Source organism: Oratosquilla oratoria, unplaced genomic scaffold, assembly GCF_046742065.1.
Source record: "Oratosquilla oratoria isolate Oo_2021 unplaced genomic scaffold, ASM4674206v1 SCAFFOLD145, whole genome shotgun sequence".
NCBI classification, from domain to species: Eukaryota; Metazoa; Arthropoda; class Malacostraca; order Stomatopoda; family Squillidae; genus Oratosquilla; species Oratosquilla oratoria.
In genome coordinates, this window is record NW_027467501.1 from 333,073 (window position 1) to 344,908 (window position 11,836).

At 40.9% G+C, this 11,836-nt stretch overlaps 1 protein-coding gene across 1 annotated transcript; it reads left to right on the plus strand.

Annotated features, from left to right (window-relative positions):
• Window positions 1-431: 431 nt before the first annotated feature.
• LOC143022712 (uncharacterized) lies at window positions 432-9,053 on the plus strand. The gene is made up of 4 exons (XM_076181044.1): window positions 432-602; window positions 3,333-4,950; window positions 5,056-5,238; window positions 8,300-9,053. The coding sequence occupies exon 2, from the start codon at window positions 3,493-3,495 to the stop codon at window positions 4,885-4,887; it is 1,395 nt and encodes a 464-aa protein (XP_076037159.1). The 5' UTR covers window positions 432-602; window positions 3,333-3,492; the 3' UTR covers window positions 4,888-4,950; window positions 5,056-5,238; window positions 8,300-9,053.
• The last annotated feature ends 2,783 nt before the right edge of the window (window positions 9,054-11,836 follow it).

An 11,836-nucleotide genomic window follows, 5' to 3' on the forward strand; every position in this document is an offset into this window, starting at 1 on the left:
AAGCAAAAACAAACAAATACAATAAAGTATGATAACTTAAGAGAAACTAAGATGAAACGAAATAAAATGACAAAAGAATTTCGTCTGTGACCTCTAAGCACTTCGTCCATGACATTTCCAATCACATTTTCTATGACATCCCCAAACAATGATGTCCTATGTTACTGTATGTACTCAGTCCTTTGTACCTGTGACATTTTTCCCATGATCAGAAAGGTTGTACCTTCGAAAAGCTGGAATAGTCCTCTCTTACTTAAAAAAGTCCGGTCTCTTGTCAGAAAGATAGATGATATTTAGAGACCGTGACCTTCAATTCTACTTGTCTTTTCTTACAACAATGTTCTTATAATAGTTTCCGTGTATGTGTGCGTATATTCCTGAAACACCAGGAGAAATTGGAGTCCTAATTCGGACCTTTCCTTTTGCAGGAGCCAGCATGTGAGGGCAGATGCTGTCCATCGAGAACAGAAACGCATAAGCCAGTGCGTCGCCTCAGGGACTCTGTTCCCGAAGGCGTCTGTAGGGCCATGTGAACTCAAATGGAAACGCAGAAACACGTGACTCGCGCCTGAGACTTGTAGGAAGCATCAGCATTGAAAAGGGTAAATATGATGGCATGGATATAGTAGTATATATCATTGCATATCTTTCGGTAAGTAAGCACAAACAGGTGCAGTTTGTTACAAACAAGTTAATGAGCAAGCTGTAACACAGATCAACTTATTCCTGCACATAGACATGTGAACGCACTGGCAAGATGATAAGCCCAAGGACAAGCATACATGGGAGAATGGCAAAAAATGCGACTTATCCAATGTTTAAGTTCTAAACTAATGTTAATGCATGAAGCAAGGCTCAGTAAGTTTACACACACACACACACACACACACACACACACACACACACAAGCAAACAAAAATACTAAACGCTATACACAAAGTGCAAACACAACATTGCAAGCTGTCTACACAAGATCTGCACGAAAGATACTGATATAATTCGACAACATAAAGTACAGAAAAAATCGAGATCAAGGTAAAGAAAATAGCTTATTTGCGAGGGGAAAAGGTTTAAATGTTAATGATAAATATTTTCATCATCTACGATTTGCGAATGACATTATTCTTCTTTCAAAAACAGAAAATTTGAAAAGTGTACTCAGTGATTTCAAAGAAAAAAATCAAAACAGGTTTGAAGATAATAAAAATAAAACCAAATTATGGCTCACCTGGACAATCTTTGTTCAGACTCTTAAAGAAGTTAAAGAGTGTAATCATTAGGCAAAATGTTAAATTTTACAAAATATCAGAGATTAACATAAAAAGACGTATCCCAGTTGTAAAATATTTGGTAAATGAAGAAACATCATGACAGGCTCTCTATCTGATCATCTGAATCGCATTGTTTAAAAACTGTGTATAATCCCATCTGTGATCAACGATTCTGAAACTTGGAGTGTGATAAGTGAGACAGTGATGGGAGATATAGGGACCACAACACTGAAAGACACGAACAGAATAAGTCAGGTTAAAGAGTCGGACGTGATTGTTCTGGCGACAAAGAGATGGAAATGGAATAGACAGGGACAAGTAGTCAGAAATGAGGATGGTTGATCAAGCGATTGCAAGAGCAAGCCTGAAAATGAGAGACCGGATAGAAAATGGAAAGACAAGATGGAGAAAGTGATCAAAGTGACATGGCAGAGAGAGAGAGAGAGAGAGAGAGAGAGAGAGAGAGAGAGAGGGAGAATAAGAGAGAGATAGGTGGTTGAGGACAGAGGTAATATCGTCGCCATATTAGTGGTCTGCATGGTGAAAAGGAACCACCCAACTAGCAAAAGACCACCACCACAAGTCCCAGGGAAGCTCAAACTCGTACCATTTGTGCTGTGATTCCCTGGTAAGTACAGTCAGGCTAATTGCTTGTTAGGATAGATTCTTCCATTAGTGATTATAGAGGTTTATGGACACTGTCTTTGCATTCGATCATTCTACTGACTTAGATATATGTATAGGGTTATGTTACAGAGACCTTAAAAGTAATGGGTAAGCTGGCAGCTACAATAAGATTGAAAAGTAAGATGACAATTGGGTAAAGAGACAATGGCACTGGGTAATATGTTATTAGAAAATGTACAACTGTACAAGATTAAAAGATAATGAAGGATCGAGTGCTACTAGAGGACGTTAAAGCCCAACTCACTGTCAGTCCAAAGCCCAATAGGAAGGATTAACGTCAGGAAGGACGTTCGACTGTAAAAACTCTTTTAGTCAAAACTATGAGTCAATGTCAAAATCAAAGCCAAGAGGACGGACAGCCAGGGGACCCCGTGCAAGCGACGCAGAAGACCTTCACCCGACTCTTCCAAGGGTAAAGATAACAGTGTCAAATGGTGGAAAAAAAACCACAGTAAAATACCGAAGATAATAAAGACTCGAGAAATAGGTGGAATAACGGGGAGATATTATGCTCAAAAGTTTACATAAATGCTTTGGTACGAAAAAAAAATCCTAAAAGTATAGGAAGGAGGGAAGATTCCAGAAGACTGGAAAGGGGTATTTGTAGTGGCTGCATGTAAGGGGAAGGGAAATGGGTGTATATATCATAGACGTATAGAAAAATAAGATTGCTGCCCCCTCCAGATGTTTATAAAAGAATACTATAAAAATGAGCAAGGTGATTTAAAAATGTGAAAAAAGAAAAAAGATGTGTGGCCATCATTCACACTGAGAAAAGTAACGAGAAAGACATAGACGGAGAGGATATTGCAGCAATCACTGATTCTTGGCCTCACACACACACACACACACACACACACATATATATATATACATATATATATATACATACATATATATATACATACATATATATATACATATATATATACATATATATATATATATACATATATATACATATATATATACATATATATACACATATATATATATATATATATAATTATTTTTATTCCTTGCAGCAGGAGATGGGCAATATGGCTTGTTTATGACGTGTGCTAGCAAGAGCAGAAGAGTTTATTGTCGTGTTTGTCACCAAATTAGACTTCTTACGCGTGTACATCTCGGTCTTGAGTGTTTTCTGGGTGTGATTATTATATTCTGAAAAGGAACAATATCTATTTGGCATAAATCTTTTTGTCTTACTTGTGACTGAGTGTTTGTATGATTGTGCAGTCCCCCCCAAAATGTCATAATTCTTCAATGCTCCTTCCGAGTGTCAAAAATTTGTTTGTTACTAACCATGTGCAGCTGTCAGGAGAGATCATAGCACAAGGCCTACTCCACTGAAATGACACCGTTTTCCTTCAGCCAGGGTTTCAGAACCCTGAATCGGAGAGACAACGTCCTTGAGAGTTCGTCAACACGTTCCTGTGATGTTCTTAGCGTCCAACTAGTTATCCCTCGAGCGCAGGTTTCTCGCAGGCGCACATCAGCTGGCGATCGGAGGAAACGTACCAGATTAGACTCTATGGCGACCGCGGGTCACCATGACTCTGAAGGGGATGATGCTCCTACTGCCACCAATGCACCAACACCTCACCACGACTCGGAAGGAAGGGAGGACCAGAATCTTTGTCCGACTCAAGAATCCACAGAACTCTCTCCCCAGAGTAGTGAGCAGCCGGAGGAGGAGGAAGAGGAGGAGGAGGAGGAGAGGCGTATCATGACTTCGGCCGAGAGAAGGGAAGATAACGAGTTGCCGCTGACAGAGAGGCCGAGCCATTCGCCACGAACCGCCGCCAACACTACACCTGAAGGCGTTCCTCACACTACGAACTCTCAAGAAGTCGACAGCGGTGACGACCGAGAAAGCGCCTTCATGTCATCTACAAGTTGCACAAATTGTAGTGGCGGCGGCACCGAGATGAATAATGGTAGTAGTAGAAGCATCAGCAGCAGCACCAGCAGCGTCGACTCCTTCTACATTCCTGTCAGGAGAAACCACGTGGTGAGGTCCGCCTTATCCACCACAAACGCCGCACCCTTCGTGACATCGACCACTTTCATGATCGCCTCCGGTGCTAATCGACCTGCCCAGCCCGTCCGTCGCTGGATGCAGGTCCGTCCTCCGGGGGACAGCGCGTCTCGGCCACAGCAGGTGAGGAGGTCTCGGTCCTCCCCTCCGTGGTCCGGTCGCAATCGCACGGGACCCCGACGTCGGACAAACTCCTTACATCCGGACAGACGTAACGGTAACGGATGCGAGTGCCGGAATCGGAGTGAGTGTTTGGGTGACGTCCCGCCGTGTTACCACTGCGCCTACTTGGACGTGCCGCCGTCCTATTCGCGCAAGCACAGGGCGATCCTCGACAGTCTAGTCAGCAAACTGAAGAGTGCGAGGCATAAAGAACCCAACGCCCACGACCCTCCTCGATACGAATCCCCCTTTGCCCCGCCCTCCTACTCACTGAGCCAGCAGCAGCAGTTGCAGCAGAGCGGGGTATCACCCAACCTGTCCGAGATGGAGGGCAGCCATAACACCGGGATTCCCTTGCATCCCGTCCTGGCTCAGCGCCTTGTCAGCAGCTCCAGCTATATACCCATCGCCATACCTTTCGTGCAAGAGGACTCGCTCACCTTCGGGCAGCCTAATGGGGTAGTAGGGTCCCGAGCCCCAGGAGGGGCCGGTGGGAGCGTAGGTGTTCTTCTATCCTGCAGGTCTAGTCCATTCCCAACGGGTGGACGGGGCGCGAATTCAACACCTCCGACACCCCCGCCCTACTCCGTCATGGACATTCATAGCATCGGTCACGCGCCCTGGCTGAGTCGGAGGGGCTGTGGCCACTGCTTGGGCTACGGCGTGACCACGACCGGCAGTCCCGAGGACAACGCGGAAGATGATGAGGAGTGTCCACCATTGTAGCCGAACCCACTGCCTCACGGTTCTGAGGGAGGTGTATACGTCGGCCTGCTCGAGAACCCTTTGGTACGTAGTTCTTAGAATACACATATTTTAACCCTTTGTGCCACCATCGCCATGTGTAATTTAATGTCGAATCCTTGCTCTCCGTGACGAGTTTTGATCGTGCAGGTACAAGCTGCTCTACGCCCTGCCCCTCGCCGTGGTCCTCAGCGTCTGTGTCCTGGGTTTCGAAGAGCAGCCCCTGGCCCTTATCACCTACACCGTCATCTTTGCCTTCGTTGTCTTCTTCCCACTCCTCTCCCTCGTCGAGGTGCTGACCCAATGCACAGTGGTCTCTTGTAACGTCGACAGGTGAGCTGCTGTGTCCTCCGTGCAGTAGTCACTTGAGAGTGACCTCTTTTTCTCGCGTTATGACCCGTCTGAGTTGATGGCAGTTACCTGGTTTTTATTCTTTACTACTGACAAGCCAACATTAATTTGTTCGTCCTCTAGTTATCTACTTTGTGCCTGTGTCTGTGTTGCTATTCTCCCCTACATGTACCACATTACATACATTGGGATTAAATTGGATCAATCACTTTTCAGGCCATTGATCTCCAATCATCCAATTCATTTCAACTCTCATTTGCCACTCCACAGCTTTATCTTATCATATTTGGATGTAATAGGTTACTACCATAGGTTATTTATATTCATTGCTAAATAGAAGTGGCCCAAAACTGGAACCGTAAAGAACTCCACTCGTAAGACCTATTGACCCAAGAGTTCATGTTTCAGGATTAATTAACCGTTTGACCAGCTTCATATCTAATCTAATAGGTTCTTGTGTCTTAAGGTGGCATTATTCTAAGCATTTCTCACTACCATGCTACTTGGTTTTGCTACTTCGTTTGAGTAGAAAACGACTTCGGTTTGTGCTCTCTCTCTTCCCACGAAGCTGTTTTAGAAGGCACATAATTTACCACAAACTTCCTGCTCTTCTTGTTCCTTTCCTCTATTTCCATCATAATTATCTCCACTCTATTCTTTCCATATGTAACATTCCTCACATTTATATCCTTCTTAGTCAGGAACATAACTCCACCACCATGTTTTACTTCTCTGTTTCTAATCCAACAATTATATACGCCATGTCCTACACTGTTGGGTGGTAATGGACCTTTCACTTTTGTCTCGACAATTCCCATTATGTCCGGTTCTTTTTCTTTCACGTAATCATTCAGTTCATTCAAGCCTGTTATTAAGACATCTATATTTGTGAAAGACACTTTTAATTTTGTTACCTCCATACTGTTTTCTGTTTCCCTTCCGTTTTTCTCTACTATGAACCATTTCCTCACTTTCATATCCACTATCCAATAGAATTTTTCTTTGACTCTGTTCTGTTCTCGTTTTTTTTTCTTTAGCTTCTAGTATTTTTGTTTTCTCTTCCTCTCTTCTTTATTAATTTCTCTTTTTTATCCATACTTGTTTATACTGATCACTTTTTGCTAGTTTCCCTGTTTTTAATAAGACACCCTCTGCTGTCGTTTGTGACCTGATTTCCCAAGTCTTATATTTCTTTCTTTCTCTATTTCTGGTTCACCTTCTTGAAATATCTTTAATACATTGTTTACTTTTTCTTTCTCTTTTTTTACTCTTGTAGTTCTATTTGGATTATGCTTCTCTTCCATTCCTAATATAATTATACATTTCTTTTATCTGCTAAGTCTCTTACCCTATTTTCCTTCTTTCTCATCACTTTAATAACTGTGTCCTTAGTGTCTTCCTTCATCTGTTGTTTCACTATATCTCTAAATTTAATTTTGCTGTTCTCTTGGACTTTTTCCCAACCACTTACCACTTCTGATTTGGACTCTTTATTCTCCTTATTATTCCTCTTTAATTCCTCATTCTCATATTTTACTTCTCTTAACTGTCTTTTTAATTCTTCGACTTCTTTAGTTAGGTTCTGCTTTTCCTTCTTTAGCTCTTCCAGTTTATCAACTCTTTGTGTAACTACCGCGAGTTAGCTAAACCTAACCTCCCATGTTTCCTTCATTTTTGTTAGTTTCTCCTCATTAAATCCATAGAAGTAATTATCTCCTCTTTCCACTGAGCTGCTCTTATCTATATTCCTACTCTTAATGTTTTTGCTCACCGGTTCGACCTCGGCTGTGTTGTCTGGACACCTTTTGTTTACACCCCTTCTGACTTCCAAGGCCCGTTCCTCACCTTCCTCCTTTTCTTCCATTTTCCTCAATAATCCCTCCCCTTCTCCCTTTTCTTCACCTGCCCACTTCACCATGAGTTTTCCCCTTCCCTACTAATACAACACAGATACTCCTTCGTCGCTGAAATCCACGAAAATTGCGTTTTTTCGCGGAGTTTCAATCTTCGCCGTCAATCCAACGTGTGTGTGTGTGTGTGTATTTACCTAGTTGTATTTTAGGGGAAGGGGAGCTATGCTCGTGGTGTCCCGTCTAATGTGTGTGTGTTTGTGTGTGTGTGTGTGTGTGAGTGGTAGGGTGGTGAGATAAACACCGAGAACAGTGTGAGTTTTTATTCAGACATTTCGCTCTTAACAGAACTTCTTCAGTGTGTGCATGCATGGACAGAAATTCAAAATATTTATAACACGCCTGCTCGATTCCGCATTCCTCTCCGACAGCTGAGATTTTGTTTGAGTAAAAATTACTTCGGTTACAATATTTTATCTTTCAAATCCCAAATATTAAATTAACTTTCCGTCATATATAGCAAGGCTGAATGATGAAATAAGATATTGTAAACCTATACGCATGTTAGACATACTGTTGAAATGTTCGTAGGTTGGAGGTAGGGTATGGGAGGAAAAACAGCCCAGTGTTAAGACCCCTTGAATCGGACATTCTTGTAGTATGTGTGCTATTGTGGTGGGATTTTTATATCAGCAAGTGGGGTGTCATTTCACGTCATGAGGTCCATATGTGCTCTTTTGTCTTAATCTTCCTAAGACTTAGGCTGTATTGTTTTCTTCCTTCATTTATATAATGTATATATATATATATATATATATATATATATATTATATATATATATATATATATATATATATATATGTGTGTGTGTGTGGTTTTTTTTTGGGGGGGAGGATGAAATAAATGAGTAATGTTTGTCGATTTTTTTTATTAACAGATGCATTTCCTGTTGTGTTTCCTTTAAAAATTCTTTGATGATAATTGTCACTTGGTAGTGTTTTATTAAACTTACCCCTGTCCTTACATCTAAATATCTCAAGGGTAAAGTAAGATAGTCACTGTTACTGGACGCAGTACTAGAATAGTGTCTTGAATGTAAATTTCAACCACATAAATGCAGACAAATTGAAGAACAAATTTCAATTGCCCAGTTAACATCAGACTGATTTTTATCATATCTTTACACATTCCAGGTGAGATCTACGCCTGGCTAGTTGTAAAAGGTAAGCAACTGGTTACACCAAACAATAATGGAAATGCTTGGTACCAACCTCATTGCAACGGAGCTTACGCTGCCGGGGAGTTTGAACGGTTCGTCCAGCTTCGCAGGATATTGTGGCAATTACAAGACTTTGGCCGGGGAACCCTGCCCAGGACAGAGATCGTCTTCTGATGATTTCTCAAGTGCATATTGGCTCGAGTGGTGGAATCCGGGTATTGGACTGTATGTCGAAGTGTGGGTGATCCGAGGAACGCATGGGTTCATCCGTTAGAATAAGACAACGGGTTTGCTCCCTGACAGAAAATAGGTGACACTCAGGCTTAAAAGCAGTAAGAGGCCTAATTTCCTTTGGGGGTGTCTTTATTACTATTCTGAGAATAATATCCATCAGTTGCCACCGAAGAGACGGACATGAACTAATTTCATAAGATTCCGTGTGGTAAGATTAATTTCTCAGGTTCTGGAACAACGAGTGCAATAACTTGACAACACGATTAAGGAAATGAACACCATGGATTTTTATTATTATCACTATTACTATCATTATCACCATAATTTTCTTTTGGCTAGATGTGAGTGGTTTCTACTAAAGTAATGCCTTATCAAGCTGAAAGGGACAAGAACACAAAATCTTGTCATCGTTACCCATGGGAGCGTGCTAAGCGTTCTCTGCCATAAAGAGATTATGTGTAATAACTTTTCACTGTGTATTAATAAAAGGATTATAAAACTCATGACATACTTTTCACTTGACGGCCTTTCATTGACAAAACATTTCTCAACCTATCACCTTACAGGACCAGAATTTTTATTGAATTTTTTTAGCTGTCATATACTGCATACATGATAAGAGTATGAAAATCCCAAGATCAGCAGCAAGCACGAGTTTGGGTCAACCGGACACTAAATCTTCAAACAGTTCTTTAGAACCACATTCGACTAGGCTTCCACGACATGACCAACAATGAGGAAAACGAACTTAATCACTTTACAATCAGCGCAAAACAAAACATTGAGAACAGTATCAAAATGCACCGAAACCACATGTGCACACAGAACCTAAAATATCCCCCCAAAAATTACAAGAAAATGATACGCATACAGTCCTAAAAATCCAATTAAAGTTACACATACAAACTGAGCAAGTGGGTTTGCCCCACATCTTTCATAACTCTAACTTACTTCCATTTCATTCTTTCTTACACTAACCCTACAAATCCCCCCTCCTCCCCTCTCCCCATCTTACCTATCCTGCTCTGTACTACACAAGACTTCAATCTTACCTATCACTTTTATTACAATCACAACCAACTGAAAAACACTGGAACCATTCCGTTCAAACATCTATAACAACCTACTATATGTATCGCACATGCCCATAAAAACAACCACGGAACATGCACTTGAAGACCGACTACCAGTCTCTATTGCTGCAAACCCGTCATTACATTGGCCTTACAGAAAAATCCCTCCAAAGAAAAGCAAGAACCACATTAGCGACCCTACGTTCAGGTCACCGTCCGCCACTTAAACAATGTCAATATGTATTAGGCCTGGCCACATAAACTACCCAAGGTGCAACTGTCATACAGAAGATTCCGAACACCTCACCTTACACTGCCCCCGTCCAAGCCATGACCAGACATCAATACGACGTTTTCTTCCTTGAGTGACTTGTGGGCTAGTCCAGTGGCTGTTGCCAACCTGGGAGGCGTGAGTCTCCCGCAAGTAGTGGTGGGCAGCTACCGGTGAAATTACCGGTTTTATCGGCAACAAAATTAATGATAGCTTACCGACAAAAATTCTGCTACCGGTAAAGCTTCGTTAACCGATAACTCGATAAGCTATACCATAACACTCAGAGAGCGGTAACTTCGGTAAGCACGTCTCGACTTGGTGGCACCAAGCCGAGACGTGCTTACCGAAGTTACCGCTCTCTGAATGTTATGGTATAGCTTATCGAGTTATCGGTTAACGAAGCTTTAACGGTAGCAGAATGTTTGCCGGTAAGCTATCGTTAAGGTTGTTGGATAAAACCTGTAACTTTACCGGTAGCTGCCTACCACTACCACTTCCAAACATGAACCCATACATGCAGACACGAACGAAAATGTATACACCACACCCACCCTCAGACACCCTCCATTCACTCACTCGCGCGGTAGATACTAGATAGCACACTATAGTAGCACCAATTAAAGTATGACCTTTTCCCTTTACAATGACATAACAATAAAAACAATATGTAAAATAGAACCAGAGATATAGCTTATTAAAGGACAAAAACATTGATTTTTCGAACTCGACTCGAACTTGTGACGTCACTACTACCTCACGAGTCTTTTACCGGTAAACTGTCGGTAATTTCGGTAACTGTATTGTTGTTTACCAATAATTTCGATATTGAAATTAGCGGTATTTGCCCAGCACTACCCGCAAGTATAAGGCATATATACTGTATACTAATAAACAAACAAACAAACACACACACACACACAAAGGAACAAGTGTCTCCGAATTAAAAAACAGGGTGACAAAAATAATCAAGAAATAATAAATAAGAGAAGCAAGTAGTCATGGTATATACCCTAAAACTGTGTGGATCTAAGAGGAAAAAAAATCTGAGAGAAATTGGCAAATCTGAAAAAAGTAACAATGACCTTTGACCCAAGTGTTTAGGCCAAATCAACGGTTCTGCATTCAATTTGGGGTGGTCAACATATACCTCAGGGTGATTTAACGGAAAAAAAAAAAAAAAAAAAAAAAAAAAAAATCGAGCATTCAGAAACAACTTTACCACTTTTTAACTTATCTTAACGGATGTAGTTCACATGTACCCCAATGTAATTTATGGATAGGGACAACTTTGTATATAAAAACAAAATTATTGATCAACAAAACGAGCGATGGAAAGGTCGTGTGCCGAATAAAATATTTTGTTTGTTTTTCTATATATATTTCCAACATAAGTTATTTTTCAAACATTTCGGAGTAAATACAATGTACACATTCTTAAACTACACTCAGACACGTTATTATAGAAATATAATTTAGTCACACGGAAGCTCACTAAGATGATTCAAACTTACATTCCTTTTAAGGACAGACGTCCCCCAAATCAGGCTCGACAAAGAAACTGAAAAAAGTATTGCTAAAAAGAGACAGGCTTATAAGACAATAAGAAAAAGAAAACGACAATACGAAATGAACATCGCTGATAAATCCAAAGAGAATCCCAAAGAATTCTATAGTTACATTAGAGATAAAAAGGTTGTTAGGAATCACATTGGTCCACTATTATCTGCTGACGGTCAACTTGAATATTCAAATGAAGGAATGTGTAATATCTTAAACAATTATTTTAGCTCGGTATTCGTAAACGAAACACACTCAAGGTGAATTCCAAACTGAAACCTGTGAAAAGTCTAGGGTAAACTTACTACGGTAAACTATAACAAAAGAAAAAATTAAAAGGTGTATAGACAAACTCAAAGTTAATATAACACCA

Coding starts and splice junctions, on each gene's coding strand:
- LOC143022712 (XM_076181044.1), top strand. CDS start 3,493: ATGGCGACCGCGGGTCACCATGACTCTGAAGGGGATGATGCTCCTACT.